The 19,618-nt window shown below is 39.7% G+C and overlaps 1 protein-coding gene across 1 annotated transcript in view; it reads left to right on the plus strand.

Annotated features, from left to right (window-relative positions):
• Positions 1 to 19,618, plus strand: part of Tex10 (testis expressed 10) — a 42,182-nt gene that overhangs the window by 365 nt on the left and 22,199 nt on the right. The window contains exons 2-5 of the mRNA XM_013023322.1: positions 5,280 to 5,468; positions 7,892 to 8,604; positions 8,967 to 9,210; positions 15,270 to 15,382. Of these exons, the coding sequence (XP_012878776.1) occupies positions 5,289 to 5,468; positions 7,892 to 8,604; positions 8,967 to 9,210; positions 15,270 to 15,382 (1,250 nt within the window). The 5' untranslated portion in view covers positions 5,280 to 5,288. The remainder of the gene's footprint in view (positions 1 to 5,279; positions 5,469 to 7,891; positions 8,605 to 8,966; positions 9,211 to 15,269; positions 15,383 to 19,618) is intronic.

Here is a 19,618-nt window from a genome sequence, read left to right on the forward strand (position 1 = left end):
CTATCGGGCGGGTTTGCGCGGTTTCGGGTCTCGGAGAGTTTTTAGGTCGCTGTGAGTGTCCGGGGCCCCCCTGGTCCCCGATCGTGGTTCCAACTGACAGCTTCTAGAATAAACAGCGCCCCCGCGGCGCCCCTCCCCATCGGAGGCTGTGGTCTTGGGGATGCTGGACTGGAAACGCCGAGTAGGGGGAGGGCAGGCCCCCCAACCCACCGCTCATCTCCCCGGCCGGGAGAGCTGCGCCGTGGGTCCCTGGCCGACTGTTGCATTCGCCCCTTCCTCCTAAGGCACTTGCTTTATCGGAGTGTAGATGCTTCTGGGGTCCTTCATGGAGTTCGGAGACCCCCCTCGAGTGTCAGGGATTGGATTGGAGAGGGAGCCATCCAAGCTGAGTGCACTGTGCTGGCTGTCCGTGGTTTCTGTGTTTTTGAGGGTGTGGCCTGGGAGAAGTTGGACACCAGGACAGGTAATGGGGCGATTGGCAGGACAAATAGTGGGAATACGGTTCCGTTGAATACTTAGCACACCAGCTGTTGCAGCAGTATCTCCCGAAGGAAGATGGGAAATTCGTTTTCAAAACTGCTGGGACTCAACTACAGCAGCGGTGCAGTGATGTGAGTTTGGTCCCAGAGTCTGGAGCGGCTAACCCCTATTCAAAACCTGCTGTAGAAGAGCGATTTGATTTGCTGTGCTCTGAAAAATCTAAGTGAACGTGAGAGCAATTTCTAAATGATTTTTTTTTATTTTTTATTTTTTTTTGGGTCCGGTCGTGGGTCTTGAACTCTGGGCCTGGGCGCTGTCCCTCAGCTCTTCAGCTCAAGGCAGGCGCTCTACCACTTGAGCCACAGTGCCACTTCCGGCCTTTTTCTTTTTTGCTTATGTGGTGCTGAGGAATCGAACCCAGGGCCTCAGGCATGCAAGGCAAGTGCTCTACCACCGAGCTACTTTCCCAGCCCCGCTAAATGATTTTTTCTTAAGTTCCTAGTATGAAACATGTTTTTCCATTCCTCAAGTAGAGTGAACACGTGGTAATGGATATGGCATAAATTTTACAGTCTGATACAAAATGATGGCTGAATTGGCAATTGAAGTAGACTGTTGGAGACCCAACATTCGGCTAAAGAGGTTGAGGGTGTGTGTGTGTGTCTGTGTGTCTAAGTGTAATTTTTTCTTAGTGGTCTGTGCAGTTTACTTTCATCTCTGGTAACACATAGTGAAAAAAATGTAAAAGCTTACAAGTTGCCTTAACTAATGGAAACTTTTTTGGGGGGAGGGGCGTGTCGGCCGTGGGGCCTGAACCCTGAGCCTGGGTGCTGTCCCTGAGCTCTTCAGTTCAAGGCTAATGCTCTACCAAGTGAACCACAGAGACACTTCCGGTTTTCTGGTGGTTTTTGGAGGTAAAGAATCTCACAGATTTTTCTGCCCGGGCTGGCTTTGAACCACGAATCTTAGATCTCAGCCTCCTGAGTGTGAGCCACCAGCGCCCAGCTTGGAAACCATTTTTGTATTAAAAGAAGACAGATGAGTATTAGAACCTTCTTTTGGCATTCCTCTCCCCTTTAGGGTAAGCCAGAGTTGTAGTTAGAAATAAAAACTTGGGATCAGGATAAGTGAAATAAATCATTTTGTTTCAGTCTTCCAGTCCTGTTAGTTCCATATGAATAACAGAAAGATGGTTTTGAAGAGCTTAGTCTTAATCCCTTCTCAACTGCCTAATGAAATGGATAGAATAAGCTGTCTTTCTGAACCACATTAATTAACATGAGTTTGGGACCACCTTCACAGAGCTTTAAGGTTTGATTGCTAATCAGCACATGCTTCTCATGTTCTGCTCGGTATGTTCAGATTCTGAGACTTTATGAACACATGCACATTTGTGCTTTTACTATATATATTTCATAAAACTTTAGGTAACAATTTTGAGAGTTATAAATATGAACTCATCTTTTTCACCCTTCTCACAAGGACCCTTTGAGGTAGGTATTATCCCTCTCCCTTTCCCCAAGGCACAGTGATTAAGTACTAAAGAACGGCAGAGCCGGGCGCTGGTGGCTCACACCTGTAATCCTAGCTACTCAGGAGGCTGAGATCTGAGGATCATGGTTCAAAGCCAGCCCGGGCAGGAGAGACTGTGAGACTCTATCTCCAATAAACCACCAGAAAACCGGAAGTGGCGCTGTAGCTCAAGTGGTAGAGCGCTCGTCTTGAGCTGAAGAGCTGAGGGACAGCGCCCAAGCCCAGAGTTCAAGCCCCACGACCGACAAAAAACAAACAAACAGACAAACAAATAAAGAGCGGCAGTTTGGATAAGAATCAGTCTAGTTCTAGAAGTAGCTCCCTTTCTGCCCCCAAATGAAATTTTGCTGTGTTGCCCAGCCCAACTTCTGGGGTCACTCTGTCTTCTTGCCTCAGGCTTATGCATAGCAGAGACTGTAGGAAAGTGCCAATATGCTGGGTTTAGAATCAACTTTTAAATTGTATAACCACATCCTAGCTCAAGGGTTCTAAGGTAGTAAAATCCTGCAGTCTTGTGACTATTTTTGTGCTGGTTCTGAGGCTTGAGGTCTGGGAATTGTCTCTGGACTTTTGTGCTCAAGGCTAGTGCTCTGCCACTTGAGTGATAGTTTCCGTTCTGACTTTTTTTGATAGTTAATTGTAGATAAGAGACTAATGGACTTTCTTGCGTGGGCAAGATCCTCCGATCTCAGCCTCTTGAGTATTTAGGATTATAAAATTGTGAGCCACAGGTGGCCAGCTGTTTTTTGTTTTTTTGAAATCTTGCAGTACTTTTCCTTTTTATCTTCAATTTAAAAATATTCCCAGGTGAAGTGTTAGTATTTTGTATAAAGTACTAGGATTTGGGCTGGGAAGGTGGCTCAGTGGTAGTGTTTGCCTTGCATGCATGAGGCCCTGGGTTCGATTCCTCAGCACCACATAAGCAGAAAAAGCCAGAAGTGGTGCTTCTGTGTCTCAAATGGTAGAGTGCTAGCCTTCAGCTGAATTGCTGAGGGACAGCACCCAGGCCCAGAGTTCAGGCCCCACGACCGACAAAAAAAAAAAAATACTAAGCTTTGAATTCTTGGCTTTCCACTTGACAGGCAGGCATTTTACCATTTGAGCCATGTCACCAGCTCTCTTTGCATTAGCAGTGTTTTCTGAATAGGATCTTGCTTATATGTAACTGCCACTTATACTTAAACCTCCTAGAACTTCCTAGTTAGGATGAGAGGTGTATACTCTCAGCTTTTTATCTGTTGAGATAGGCTCTCATGAGCTTTTTGGACAGCCTGGCTTTGAACTGCAGTCCCACTAACCTTATCCTCCTAAGTAGCTAGATTACAAGGTATGAGCCATGTTGCCTGGCTTCATTATTTCTGTCATGTGGAAAAGGCTTCATGAAGGAAGAGTTTGTTTCCAGATGGAGGAAGCTAGGTTTTAAATTGAACTTCCTCTGTGAGAAGATGGTTAGGGCCATGGTAGAATACTTACTTAATTTGTCAGGGTAAGGAATTTTCAATTTTTATGAGTAGAACAACTGAAAGCTTCTGAGCCTCTGTCAGACAATGTTGTTAGAACGAGCTGTCTGGTGGTTGTGGCTAGTCAACTAAAGAATAGGCTAGCCAGAAGCTGGTGGCTCATGCCTGTAATCCTAGCTGCTCAGGAGGCTGAGATCTGAGAATCATGGTTCAAAGCCAGCCTGGGCAGGAAAGTCCTTGAGACTCTTATCACCAGTAAACCACCAGAAAACTGGAAGTGGTACTGTGGCTCAAGTGGTATAGCATTAACCTTGAGCTGAAGAGGTGAGGGACAGTGTCCATGCCCAGAGTTCAACCCTCCCCCCCAAAAACAAAATAAAAGAGTAGGCTAGAGATAAAGCAGAGATATCAGTGAAGAAGCTGTTGAGTATTCTTGGTTACAATTGAAAGCCAAATAATAGTGGTGTACAAATGGGTAGGAGACATAGGTTAAAGATTTTTATAAATTGGAATTTGTGACATAGTTATGCTAGAGTTGCTTATCATCATAATGGCTTAGCTAATCTTTGCTTGTTTGATTCTTTTTTTTTTTTTTTTTTTGGGTCCGGTCATGGGGCCTGAACTCTGGGCCTGGGCGCTGTCCCTCAGTTCTTCAGCTCAAGGCTAGCGCTCTACCACTTGAGCCACAGGGCTACTTCCAGCTTTTATTCTTTTTGCTTATGTGGTGCTGAGGAATCGAACCCAGGGCCTCATGCATGCAAAGCAAAGCGCTCTACCACTGAGCCACCTTCCCAGCCCCATAATCTTTGTTTCTTATTCTTTTATTACGTTGTATTTCCTTTTATAATGCCTTTCTTTTTTCTTTTGTCAGTGGTGGAACTTGAACTCAGGGCCTGTGTGCTGTCCCTGAGCTTTTGTGCTCATCACCCCAGCTTGATGCCTTTTGTCTTTGAAGGGATGCATTTTCCTTTTGTATCTTGTCTAAATTTTGCCAGATGTTGAAAATGCTAGTGACTTCATTTCTGTTGTTCCAGGCTTTCCTGACCTTAAGAGTTTTTCCTTGGTCAAAAAATGCCCATTGTTGGGTTGGGAAGTTGGCTCAGTGGTAGAGTGCTTGCCTCACATGCATGAGGCCCTGGGTTCGATTCCTCAGCACCCCAGAAGCAGAAAAAAGCCGGAAGTGGCGCTGTGGCTCAAGTGGTAGAATGCTAGCCTTGAGCTTAAGAGCTGAGGGAGTGCCCAGGCCCAGAGTTAAGCCCCCAGGATCAACAACAACAAAAAAGCCCATTGTCTTTCCTAAATCTTGCCTGTTTTTCAAGCACCCAGCTTTGTTTCATAAAGCTTTTACTAATAATCAGCTACATTAAACAATAGAATTCATTTTCCACCTTTATTTGGTTAAAACTACTTTGAGGCCTCTGAAGGGCCAAGAGCTTCCCAACAGATACAGCAAGTCTGTGCTGCTTTCCTATGAACAGAGAAGGAATCATTTCAAAAGTGTTTATTTAGTACCCTTACTTACAAAATGTGACACAACTTAAAAGCCTTGCAAAGCCAGTGACAAGACTTCTGCTGTACTTGTTACTGGCTTTTATAGTATTTCTTTACTAATTTTTTTTGCACATAACAGTATTTTTTTTATCTAATAGTTTGGTCCTTTGGTATAATCATTCGGTATAATCATTGTTGACTATGATACCGGTAATGCTCCAAGTGTTAGAGTAATAGGTATGTTGGAAAATGTGTTGAGTCTTCTGTCATTTAGCCTTGTGTTTATTCTTTTAAAATTTATTACTTTTGATGCAGCTCTCAATCATGACTAAAAAAAGAAAACGCCAAGATGATTTTCAAAAAGTAAAACTAAAAGTTGGTAAAAAGAAGCCCAAATTAGAAAATGCTACTGCTACAAACTTTAGAACAAAGACAATACATCTGCCTGAACAACTCAAAGAAGATAGAATACTTCCAACAAACAATAGAAAACTTAACATAAAGGTAAATTATAAGTCTTGTATTGATAAAGTAAGATTTTCTTTGAAGTCACATTGAATCTTTTTGTGAAAAGTTGTTTTAAAAAGCTGGAAGTGGCACTGTGGCTCAAATGGTAGAACGTTAGCCTTGAGCTGAAGAGCTGAGGGACAGCGCCCAGGCCCAGAGTTCAGGACCCATAACTGATAAAAAAGAAAAAAGAAAAGTTGTTTTATGTTTTGTCTATGGTCACAGGGTTTATGGATAGAGGACTTTGGGTTTATCTGTTACCCTTTTCATCTGATCTTGGAACTTGCAGAAAATGTGCTTTCAGAAAATATTGCTAAGTGAAACTCATAGTGATTTCTCCTTAGTGTACTCATTTGGTGATCTAACATATATCACCTGAAAAAAAATTTGTAGTTTTAACTTTCTGTTAAAGTGTGTCAACTTATTGATTGGTTGAGACAGTTTTTTTGTTTTTTTGTTTTTTTTATCATGGCCTAGAAATTGTTGAATAGTTCAGGTTGGCCTTGTACTCTTATTTCTTGGGGTACCAAGTTTTTGGTAAGTAGTTAAGATAAGAACCTTTTTTTTTTTTTAAATGTCAGTACTGGGGCTTGTTCTCAGGGCTGGGGCACTGTCCATTAGCCTTTTGCTAAAGACTGACACTCTACTATTTGTGTTATGGCTCTACTTCCTGATTTTTAGTGGTTAATTTTTTATAAGAGTCTCGTATTTTTCTGCCCAAGCTGACTTTAAACTGATTCTCAGATCTCAGCCTCCTGAGTAGCTAGGATTATAAGTGTGAGCCACTGGTACCTGGCTGTATTCATTTTTGAACCTGTGTATCACAGTTTATCATGTATTATAGCATAGATTGAGTAACCCTTCTTCAAAGTGTTTAGATTCAGAAGGGTTTTTGATTTTAGATTTGAGGGCATTTGCATATGCATTATATGCTATCTTGTGGAAAGGACTGAAATCTAAACACAAAGTTCATGTGTCATATACACTTAATACATATAACTTGAAATTTTATATGATATTTTTAGTGTGTTTGTTTTTGATGGCTATGCATCATGTGAGGTCAGGTGTAGAATTTCCCACATGTGTTATGCTACTCAAAAGAGTTTCAGATTTAGTAGCATTATGGATTCTGGATTTTTGAATTAGGAATGCTCAAGCTGCAAATGCTTTAAGTGTGAGCAATAATTTTGCATAAAAGTTTCACAGTTTTATTGGTATATAGTTTACCCATGATAAAATTCACTCATCTAAAATATACATTTCTGGGGCTGGGAAGGTGGCTCAGTGGTAGAGCGCTTGCCTTGCATGCAAGAGACCCTGGGTTCGATTCCTCAGCACCACATAAGAAAAAGCCAGAAGTGGTGCTGTGGCTCAAGTGGTAGAGCGCTAGCCTTGAGCTGAAGAGCTGAGGGACAGTGCCCAGGCCCAGAGTTCAGGCCCCACGACTGGACCGCCCCCCCAAAAAAAAATAAATTAATTATACATTTCCATGGTTTTTACAAAATTCAGTTAGGCCACTATGTAATATTAGAACATTTTTTGTTGCTCTAGAAAAAAAACCTGTACCCACTTGAAGTTACTTTTCATTCTTTGCTCCCATGCTGAGATAACCACTACTAACCTACTTTCTGTGTATATAGTTTTGATGTTCATCCATCTTGTAGCTTATATCAAAACATTATTTCTTTACATTGTCAAGCTGTACTCTACATTGCAGTTGTGCCATATATTGTTAATTATTCATGGCTCTTAGGAATAATGCTATGATGATGTCATTTGTGTACAAGTCTTAAGATAAAAACTTTTTTGAGTCTTGCCTTTTAGCTCCGATGAATAAATAATAACAGCATATCTGAAGTTACATGTTTAAAAGGGTTGCATAAATTATTCTATGAATCAAGTTGTTTATTGGCATCCTCTGAAGAAAAACCAACATTCCTTAAGGAATATCATTTAAAATGAGCAGAAGAGGCTTGTTAAATTTGGAGTTTATAAAAATGAATCGATTAAGCTGGGCGCTGGTAGCTCACGCCTGTAATCCTAGCTACTCAGGAGGCTGAGATCTGAGGATCCTGGTTCAGAGCCAGCCTGGGCAGTAAAGTCTGTGAGACTCTTATCTCTAGTTAACCACTAGAAAACTGGGAGTAGTGCTGTGGCTCAAATGGTAGAACACTAGCCTTCAGCTGAAGAGCTCAAGGACAATGCTCAGGCCCAGAGTTCAAGCCCCCACAACCAACAAAAAAAAATTTAACTGATAAACTTTTTATTATGCTAAAAATATTTTTAGGATAAAACAATTTAAAAAGTACTTATTCATATACTTTGTCCAAGGAGTGTCAGTTACTAGAATAGTTTTAGTTAGCATCTTTATTTGAAAATGATATATATTTACATTTCAAAATCTGTATTTTTATTTATAGGATCTGCTGTCACAGATGCATCACTATAATCCTGGGGTTAAACAAAGTGCTCTTCTTGGACTTAAAGACCTTTTGTCTCAATACCCATTTATAATTGATGCACACCTTTCAAACATATTAAGTGAAGTGACTGCTGTATTTACAGATAAAGATGCTAATGTACGATTAGCAGCAGTTCAACTTCTTCAATTCCTGGCCCCCAAAATACGAGCTGAACAAATTTCTCCATTTTTTCCTTTGGTAAGTGCCCATCTCTCTAGTGCCATGACTCACATTACTGAAGGAATTCAGGAGGACTCTTTAAAAGTTTTGGACATTCTGCTGGAACAGTACCCAGCTCTAATTACTGGACGTAGCAGCATATTGCTTAAGAATTTTGTAGAACTTATTTCTCATCAGCAGCTGTCAAAAGGACTGGTAAATAGAGACAGATCTCAGTCCTGGATGCTCTCTGTAAATCCTAATCGGAGACTCACTTCTCAGCAGTGGAGGCTGAAAGTCTTAGTGAGACTTGGTAAATTCCTTCAGGCCTTGGCAGATGGATCCAGTAGGTTGAGAGAAAGTGAAGGACTTCAGGAACACAAAGAAAATCCCCATGCCACTAGCAACTCCATTTTTATCAACTGGAAGGAACTTGCCAACGACCAGCAGCACATCCAGGTTTATGAAAATGGGGGTTCACAGCCAAATGTCAGTTCACAGTTCAGGCTACGGTAAGAAGGATTTCAGTTATGTCCACACTCAGTTTTCCTATATTGAATTCTAACTGCTGGCCATTGATGGCTAATGGTGGGAAGATAAGCAATTGTCTTTCATAACTTTCATAGTTTCATTTTATTTCATGGGAGGAATCATTTGAAAATATATTTATTGATGCTTTGTTGCAAAGCTTAATGAGAAATAAAACTTAATCTCTGTTGGCTTTGCCATTTTAGAATTATGTTTTTCCTACTAGCCTTGATCAATATAATTACTAGTTCAAGGTGCTTTATTTTATTGCTGTTTTATATTTAAAATTTAATCAAAAGGACAGTGCATTTTTTAAATTACTAATTTTCTCTTTTTTCCTTATCAGGTACTTAATTGGAGGACTAGGCAATGTGGATGAAAGCCTGACATCTTCTGAAAGCCTGAAAGGGTTTATTGAAATAATAATCCCATTGCTAATTGAATGCTGGATTGAAGCTGTGCCTCCACAGTTTGCCACTTCTGTTGGAAATGGTATAGAGCGAGAACCTCTCCAGGTTATGCAGCAGGTCCTTAATATTATTTCCCTTCTGTGGAAACTCTCAAAACAACATGATGAAACACATAAATTGGTGAGCACTAATAGGTCTTTTATATATTTAACTTTCTTGGTGAAATGCAGAAAATTTGCTGGATTCTATTTTTTGAATTAATTACAATTTACAGTAGTGTTAAAAATGTGTTACGGCAGATTATGTTGGAACATAAGATTTAAAAAGTTGCTTATTGGGCTGCGAAGGTGGCTCAGTGGTAGAGAGCTTGCCTTGCATGCATGAGGCCCTGGGTTCGATTCCTCAGTACCACATAAGCAAAAAGAAAAAAGCCGGAAGTGGTGCTGTGGCTCAAGTGGTAGAGCGCTAGCCTTGAGCTGAAGAGCTGAGGGACAGCGCCCAGGCCCAGAGTTCAGGCCCCACGACTGGACCCCCCCCCAAAAAAAATGGGATGACAAATGGGATGACATTTTATTAATTACCAATTTAAGCCTTTTAAGATTCACTGCATAAATAGGCAAAAAAACTAATCATAGATTAGGACTACAGAGTAAGACACTGAAAAAGCAGTTGATTTATAATATAGGCTTCTGATAGTAAAAAAACAAAAAACAGTATCTTCAATCTTGGAACAGTTCAGAGAGTTGCTGAGTTAAGGTGGCTTGACAAATTTTTTTCTACTGTGTAGTGCAACAGTACAGTACAGTAATTCTGATTTTTCACCTTCAATATGGTATGGAATAAATTACTTGATATATTTAATACTTTATTATAACGTAGACTTTGGTGAGATAATATTGCAAAATTGGAGATTACTACAAATATGCTGAACACATTTGAGGCAGGCTAGGCTAAGCTTTAGTATATTAGGTGCATTGTATGTATTTTTGGTTTAGGATATTTTCCACTAACATAGGAGAACCTTCCCAAATTGGGCCAACTGTATTTTCATGTGAAAGGCTAAGAAAGAATGAAAATGTCATATACATTAACTCAATACCAGTCTTTTTTTTTTTGTCTGTTGTGGGGCTTGGACTCAGGGCCTTGGAGCTGTCCTTGAGCTTTTTTGCTCAAGGTCAGTGCTCTGCAGCATTACTTCTGATTTTCTGTTTGTTAATTGGAGATAAGTCTCACAGACTTTCCTGCTCTGGCTGCTTCAAACCATGATCCTCAGGTCTCAGCTGCCTACTAGCTTCTTATAGTTGCCTTAATATAGTCTTTCTAGAGAGCTTAGTAACAAAAGTTCCGTTTCTTTGAAATTTAGTTACATATGAACACCAACAAACTTTTGTTTGTATTTTATTTTATTATTATTTTTTTTGGGTCCGGTCGTGGGACCTGAACTCTGGGCCTGGGCGCTGTCCCTCAGCTCTTCAGCTCAAGGCTAGCGCTCTATCACTTGAGCCACAGCGCCACTTCTGGCTTTTTTTCTTTTTGCTTATGTGGTGCTGAGGAATTGAACCCAGGGCCTCATGCATGCAAGGCAAGCGCTCTACCACTGAGCCACCTTCCCATCCCCTTATTTGTATTTTAGTAGTAGTATTTGATTTAGATAGAGTAGTAGGATCAAAGTACAAAATATACAAGTTTGTTGTATGTTAGTTTGGGATCATATACTATACCTGAAGGATATAAATGCCACTTTAACTTTGTATTAATATCTAGAACCGTATGCTTTAGACCTATTTTGTATTAGTCTGTTATGGCTGTTTATTGGCATTTCATTAACATGGGATTAAGTTTAAGACTTGCAGACAAAAATACTAAATTGAAATATTGCATAAAGCTTAAATGAGGGGATTAATTCAAATAGAAATCGTGTGTGTAGTTGGGTGTCCATAGCTCATGCCTAGCTAGTCAGAAGTCTGAGATCTGAGGACCGTGGTTCAAAGCCAGCCCTGGCAGTGTTAGAGTGCTCGCCTTGAGCAGAAGAGCTCACGGACAGCACCTAGGCCCAGAGTTCAAGCCCCACGGCAGACCAAAAAAAAAAAAAAATAAATAAATAAAATGGCATGAGAGAGCTTTTTTTTTCCTTTTCTTTTCTTTTTTTGGTCAGTCGTGGGGCTTGAACTCTGGGCCTGGGTGCTGTCCCTGAGCTCTTCAGCTCAAGGCCAGTGCTCTGCTACCTGCACCTCAGCGCCACTTCCAGTTTTCTGGTGGTTATTTGGAGATAAGAGTCTCACAGAGCCTACTCCGGAGGCTGAGATCTGAGGGTCATTGTTCAAAGCCTGTAGGGTAGGAAAGGCCTTGAGACTTATCCAGTAAACCACTAGAAAACCCCGGAAGTAGCTCTCCTTGAGCTGAAGAGCTGGAGGGATAGCACCCAAGCAAGCCCAGAGTTCAAGCCCCATAACTAACAAAAAAAAAAAAAAAAGTTCACAGCCCAGGCAGGCTGTGAACTGTGATCCTTACATCTCAGCCTCTTGAGTAGCCAGGATTATAGGCTTGAGCCACTGGTGCCCAGCCATGAAAGAACTTTTTAATTGATTTTCTTACCATTCCCACTACTCCTTGTCATATGTTTACTAAAATTGCTTGACCTATGTAACTGCTTAATGTTTATGAAGAACAAAATGGCCTTCCTTGTCCTTTAAGCACACAGTGGCAACACAGAGTGAATTGTAACATTGTCTCTGGCTTCTTTTTGATCTCTGTTTCCTGAGTTGCTAGGATTATAGGCATGAGCAATTATGCTCAGTTTTAGTTTTTTGTTTTTTTGTCGAATGGGGGACTTGAACTTGACCTGGGTGCTGTCCCTCTCAGCTTTTCAGCTCAAGGCTAGCGCTCTACCACTTGAGCCACAGCATCACTTCTGGCTTTTTCTACTCTACAACTGAGCCACCTTCCCAACCCTCAAGTTTTTTTTTTTAACTATAGTAATTTGAAAATTTGATCCTTGCCTTGAAAAGAAATCTCAAGGTACATTATATCTTAGGACATTAATTGAATACTACAATTCTTACCGAAGTTGCTTATACCTTTGTTTTTTAGGAGCCTGTATTAATAGCATCAGGGCCAGTATAATAATTACTCAGCACAAAAATTTTTGTGTTTTTAATGAGCACTTTCTTTTTCTATATTCCATTGTTGTGATCCTTTTTCATGAGAATTCTGGTTTGCAAGTAGTTGGATACAGTAAGGCATTTACTCAGATTTATTGGGCATCTGTACACAGGACTACTTTAATTACAGCTTAAAATTAAATTCTTGCTTCACTGGCCACTTTCTGGGTGTGTGCTGGCAATTGAACACTAGTCGTGTTTTTTTCTTTTTCTTTGGGGGGGTCTGGTCGTGGGACCTGAACTCAGTGCTCTACCACTGAGCCACCTTCCCAGCCCAACTAGTCATGTTTTTTAAGTGCTCAGTTAGGTGCATGTTCTTAGTGATTACTGTGTTGGATAGCACAGATAATAATGCAATGCTTCAGTGATGAATAGGCTTTTGGAATACTGTTATGCTAGGTTCTGGAGATACCAAGATGAACATTATTGATAAGGTGTCCGTTTTCAAGGTGCTTGTTCTCATGAGATGATAGTAAACAAATAAGTAATATCAGTTCTAACAATAAAAATGAAAGTAAAGCAGGGTGTAGAGAGAGTATGGAGGAAACAGGTAAGGAGCAAGAACAGAATGATTGGCTCTTAGAGAACAGAATGGTAGGCTCTCAGGAAGTATTCTAGGGAGAAAGTAAAGTGGAGGAGCAAGTCTGTAGCAAGCACATTTTTTGCCACTGGAATAGCGTGTGCAAAAAGTACTTAGGTGAGAATCAGATTGGTATATCTGAGGCCCAAGAGACAAACTACTGGGAAAATGATGGAAGATAAAGGAGTGGTGGCAGATGAATCTTAGTGAGACTCTGTTTCCTAATAAGGGAAGTTTGATTCTTTTTTTCCCCCTAGTCATGGGTTTTGAACTCTGGACCTGGGCGTGGTACCTAAGCTTCTTTAGCTCAAGGCTAGCCACTTGAGTACCACTTCTGGCTTTTCTGTAGTTAACTGGAGGTAAGTCTCACAGACTTTTCCTACTTGTCTGGCTTTGAATTGGGATCTTCAGATCTCAGCCTCCTGAGTAGCTAGGATTACAGGCTTGAACCACCTGCACCCTTGCAGAAGTTTGATTCTAAACTAATGGTAATGAAGGGTTTTGATCAGAGGATCAACTTTTTACTTATTTTACTTTAGTATGCAAATTTACAAAAGAGAAGAGTAATGAACTCCTATGTGCTAACTATTGTCTGTAGCAACAATCATTGAATGGATGACTAGAGCTGTCCTATACATATATGTACCCATTTTTTCATATTTTTGGCATCATTTTGAAGCATGATTTACTCTTATTAGAAAAAATTATATTAAGTGAAGTAAGCCAGGCCCAAAGAAACATAGCTCCCATGGTTTCCCTTATTTGCAATGACTAATGTATGTCTGAAACAAGCAGAAACGGTCAGATACGTTGATCTTAGGCAAAATGAACCCCAAGATAAGGACTCATGGTTTTTCTTTCTTGCTATTGTTTCTAACATTTATAAGATGATTTTTTGTTGCTTTGTCTGTCCCTCCCTCACGGTATAACCCCTGTTTTCACTGTATTTGATGTTGGTATAATTTGGGGAGGGGAAGGGAAAAAACAAGTTGTTTAAATAGGGATACAGATGGACCCATTGCAACAGTGATGTACAAGACGTTATGTTGAAAAACCAACTTTGGCGCAGGGTGGGGGAGGGGCAGGGATGGGAAGGGGAAACAAAGGAGGAAGCAACAATGCTTGATAAGAAATGTACTCACTACCTTGCTCATTTAATTGTAACCCCTCTATGGTATTTTCACAATAAAAAACTTATTAGTAAAAAATTATAATTTAATAGTTTCCTTTTGTAAACACATATTTTTTAAATTTCCCATTCTACAAAACAGTATATGAATACAAAGTGTGACAACATTGTCACCCATAAAAGTTAACTCTATGGGTTGGGAATTTGGCTTAGTGTTAGAGTGCTCGCCTAGTATGCATGAAGCCCTAGGTTCCCTTCCTCAGTATCACATAAACAGAAAAAACCAGAAGGGGCGCCGTGGCTCAAGTGGTAGAGTGCTAGCTTTGAGCAAAAGAAGCTCATGGACAGTGCCCAGGCCTAGAGTTTGAGCCCCAGGTCTGGTTTTTTTTTAAAAAGATGATTCTATGTGGATTTAACTTTCAAGGGTGAGAAGAGAAACAGAGATCTTAAGTAGGAATGATGGTGGCTCAAATTAGAATAATAACCAGTGGTTGAAACGGTGAAACGTAGCAGGGTCCTGGTAAAGCCAGCAGTACCGTTGGCATACATAATGAAGGAAAAAAAGTCAAGGATAATGGCACACTGTTCAAGTCATTTACTGGTAGGAAGATTTTGGTTTTATGCATGGTAGATTTTAAGGTGCCTCTTAAAAGTTCAGAGGATATGTTAAATATATATTTGTATTTAGAATTGAACCCAAGCAAATGTAGGGATTTAAAATTGGGTAATCTAAACGTTTGGAAGTCAGAAAGAAAAACTCAGTAAAGGATATTAAGCAGAAACAGCTGAGTTCTAGAGTCAACAGCTGTTTTAGTATCTAAAGTTCTTCCTACATCCTAGGAAACCCTGCCAGAAAGGAATGGTTGATTACCCTGGAAATAATTATTCTTTCTAGAATTCAGACTGTTTCATGTAGGCAAGAATGTTAAATTTGCCAGTATTGCTCAAGCATTTGAAGTAAGTGCTCCATTTCTTTTTTAAAGTGTTAGATACCTTTAATAGACAATAATGAAATTGCTGGGGAATAGAGCTGTGGTTTAAATATTAACATAAACTAGAAGACTTTCTTATGTATATTATAAATACTATATTAGTGTTCCCAAATCAGAATTTGTTCAATCTTACTTACTCTTATTTTTCCTCTTAAGTAGCAGATATAGGTAAGAAAAGCAAAAACAAAACATAGAAAGGATCCGTGGATAAAAAGATACCTTAACATTTCTTGTTGATTTGTTAGAAGAACTATCATAAATGGAACAATGATAATAGTTGAATATTGACACAGTACTGAGCTTCTGCTTACAGTTCTATTAGTTATTTTGCATTTTTTTCCTCATGGATCTTCTAATCTTAATATTTACTTCAATAGGAGTCATGGCTTCGAAAGAATTACCTAGATGATTTCAAACACCATTTTATGAGTAATTTTCCATATACTTTAAAAGAAATAACCAAGCATCGAAGGAAAGATACAAATAAGAGGTATTGTGAATAATTTTCATTGTATACACTTGTAAAGCTGTATAGTCTGAAACTCTTAGAAAATAATTAGCCTTAATCTCATACTTTCTGTATTATCAAGTGTTTGAAACTAGATTTTAAACAAGTTATTTTGAGCCTTAGGAGTAACAATTTTTAAGAATTGAAAAAAAGTTTGTAGTATCTTGTGCTTGATGAATGTATTATATAAGTATGAATTTAGTAAAAGTTGCTGAGGGTAGCTTATTTAAATGAAGCAGTATGTAATTGTTAAAGCTGAGTATTTTAAAGGTCATCTGGAATAAATGCTCTCACTTATAAATGGAGAGTAAAAATAGTATTATCCTGAAGAAAAAGGGATAATTAGAGCAAAACAGAAAGAGATGGATTAGAAGATGGGAAGATTAAAGAAATAATCCTGGCAAGTATTGAAAATAGTTACTTCAGTTGGGAAAAGATAAATGTTAGAACACATTACATAATAAAACTTGACAAGCATGTACAAACTAGAACAGTATAGTTGTACCCAAATGAATAAACACTTGAAAGGGAACTTAAAGTCTACAAGAAGTTTCTCAAGTATATTAAAGAGGCTGAACTGGAGAAGCATTGAGGTCCCTTGACTATGGTTCAAGGGGTATGCCCAGAAGACATAAGGCTGTTATTATATGAAACTTTAATTCATTAAGTTCTTGTTTTGATTTTTATTATAAGGAGGGTATTTTAAAAAATAAGTACCTTAAGATGTACTCCTTGTTCTTGTACTGATTTAATTTACATTGTTAACAACCTTGTTAGAGTCTAGTAGGAGATAAAAACTCTTATCACTGATGTTTTTGTTTGGTTGGTCGTGGGATTTGAACTCTGGGCTTGGGCACTGTCCCTCAGTTCTTCAGCTCATGGTGAGTGCTCTACCACTTGAACCACAGTGCCACTTCTGTTTTTTCTAGTGGTTTATTGGAGATAAGAGTCTCAGGGACTTTTCTGCCCGGGCTGGCTTTGAACCACGATTCTCAGATCTCAGCCTCCTGAGTAGCTAGGATTACAGGCGTGAGCCACCCGCACCCAGCTCTATCACTGATTTTTAATAGAGTTTAATATAAATTATTTCACCATAAGTATTAGACTGGAAAGATACAAGGTAACAGTAAGGTATGGAGGTTGCAACTGTAGGAAGCAAGTAATATCTCTAGAAATGAAAAAAAGGAAGAAGCTTGGGGGAAGGGAGTTGAAGTTTTGACCTGAGAAAAGGATACTGTTGAGCCCACATTCATGTGTGGACCTCAGTGGAGAAGGCTCTGTCAGGTTGGGTGCAGAATTCTGAAGTTCTGGCTGGCTATTTCTGGTATTTTCTAGTGGTATGGTGTACTAGCTCTGTGTCAGAAAAACTGCAAGCTGAAATCACAATGATTACTAGAATGAATAGCTAGTTGCCTGTAAAAGAGATATAGGTTGGTATTGGCAGCATTAGGAGACGGAAACCAGTGCTAGCAAAGAAATAACTTTCTGACTCCTTTATTGATAGAGACTGATAAGAAGCTAGCTTCAAAGAGAAAAAGATGTGATACACAGTCCTTGGCCTAGGATTACAAAGTAGAATGTAGAGGGTGAGTGGGAAGCTGAGAAGAAATAAGAGATCGTATTCCTCCATATGATTTTATATAGAGTAGTAAAACTTTTTTTGTTTGTTTGAGTTTTTTTTTCTATCTTTTTTTTTTTTTGGGGGTCTGGTAGTGGGCCTGAACTCTGGGCCTGGGCGCTGTCCCTCAGCTCTTCAGCTCAAGGCTAGTGCTCTACCACTTGAGCCACAGCGCCACTTCCGGCTTTTTTCTTATGTGATGCTGAGGAATGGAACCCAGGACCTCAAGCATGCAAGGCAAGTGCTCTACCACTGAGCCATCTTCCCAGCCCTGGTTTTTTTTTTAACTGTATTTTTTTTGTCTTTTCTTTTTTGGTACTGGGGATCGAACCCAGGATGTTGCACTCGCTAGGCAAGCACTTTGCCACTGAGCTACATCCCAGCCCTAGAGTAGTAAAACTTTTAAATGCATACTGTGTTCAATAAAATAAGAGTACAGTGTAAGAGTATGTAATTAAAAAAAATAGAGTATATAGTAAAGAGCATGTTCTGATCTTTCTTTGAGAAGTGGAGGGTTCTATACTGCCCTGATTAAGTGACATTTGTGCCAAGATACAACAGGTAAAGAAGGGAGACATTAACTTTGTATGTGGTACTGTGCAGTAGCATTAGGTGCTTGTACCTTTTTGTGCAGCCATCACTACCAGGCATCTCCAAAACTCTCCCATCATTCTAAACTGGAGCTCTGTACTCAATAACTGCCATACTTCTGTCCTTCATTCCTTGGTAACCAGTTTGCTTACTCTAGTTATTTGATATAAATGGAAGCATATGGTACTTTACCTTTTGTGTTTCATGTTCTTCCATGTCATAGCATGCACCAAAATTTCATTCTTTTTTTTTGGGGGTCCGGTTGTCGAGGCTGAACTCTGGGCCTGGGCTCTGTCCCTCAGCTCTTCAGCTCAAGGCTAGCGCTCTACCACTTGAGCCACAGCACCATTTCCGGCTTTTTTCTTTTTGCTTATGTGGTGCTGAGGAATCGAACCCAGGGCCTCAGGCATGCAAGGCAAGTGCTCTACCACTGAGCCACCTTCCCAGCCCCAAAATTTCATTCTTTATCTAGAGTTTTAGAGTAGTTCTAGGTTCATATAAAATACAAAGTTTCCATGTACTTTCTACCTCATAGCCTCTCTGTCAATACCTTTTACCAGAATATTACAGTTGTTATAGTCAGTGAACTTAGACTGATATATCATCACTCAAGGTGATAATTTACATTAGAAGGTTTACTAATGGTGTTAAATGTTACATGAGCTTTGACAAATATATATATGGCATGTACCTATCCTTGTAAACTGATACAAGAGAATTTCACTGCCCTGAAATTCCTGTGTTCTGCCTAGCCTGTTCATCCTTCTGTCCCCAGCTTCTAATTTTTGGTGTCTCCATAATTTTGCCTTTTCCAGAATGTCACATAGCACACAATCCTTTTCAGATTTGTTTCTTTCACTTAGTAATAGGCATTTAAGGTTCTTCTGTCATTTAATAGCTTTGTAGATTATTTCTTGATAGTGTTCAGCAGGGCTCTATTGCATGCTCACATGCATACACATACATTTTTGTCAGCGGGCACTGGTTTGTTTTTACCTTTGGCAGTTGTGAATCTGCTATAACCCTCATCTTCAAATAACTGATCAAGTTCTTATTTTGTTATATATATGTATACACATATGTATATGTCTCTCAAAGGATAGAATTTTCACATTATTGAAGATAGTTTTAGAATGAATGCAGAGCAAACTCACTATTTAAACTTGGGTATTGGTTAGAGATACCGTAATAAAAATTAATTTGTGGGACTGGGAAGATGGCTCAGTGGTAGAGTGTTTGCCTTGCATGCATGAGGCCCTGGGTTCAATTCCTAGCACCACATAAATAGAAAAGGCCAGAAGTGGTGCTGTGGCTCAAGTGGTAGAGAACTTGCCTTGAGCTGAAGAGTGCAGGGAGAGTGCCCAGGCCCAGAGTTCAGGCCCCACGACTGACAAAAATAAATAAACAAATAAATAAAAATTAATTTGTGAACAGACATTTGTTTCAGTGAGAAAATAAGACGTTTCAAGCAAAAATGGGCATTTTAGAGAGAACATCTACTTACCACAAATCCTTTTCTTTGTTTTCATCTTTATCCTGGGTGGGTCTGTTGGGAGCTTCTTTTGTAGTAATTTTGTTTGGCTTCAAAATTTTTTTTGTATAAAAATTTGATTTCTCTGAAGACAGCAGATAAAAAGTATACTGAATCAAGTTATGAAGCAAACAAAATATACTATTAGATAATGACATTGTATTTTTTATTTATTTATTTTGTCAGTCATGGGGGCTGCACTATGGGCCTGGGTGCTGTCCCTCAACTCTTCAGCTCAAGGCTAGCACCTTACACTTGAGCCACAGCGCCACTTCCGGCTTTTTTCTGCTTATGTGGTGCTGAGGAATTGAACCCAGGGTGTCATGCATGCGAGGCAAGAGCTCTACCACTGAGCTACCTTCCCAGCCCTGACATTGTATTTTTTTTTTTTTTTTGGGTCCGGTCGTGGGGCCTGCACTCTGGGCCTGGGCGCTGTCCCACAGCTCTTCAGCTCAAGGCTAGTGCTCTACCTACTTGA

This window comes from Dipodomys ordii, unplaced genomic scaffold, assembly GCF_000151885.1.
Source record: "Dipodomys ordii isolate 6190 unplaced genomic scaffold, Dord_2.0 Scaffold67, whole genome shotgun sequence".
NCBI lineage: Eukaryota > Metazoa > Chordata > Mammalia > Rodentia > Heteromyidae > Dipodomys > Dipodomys ordii.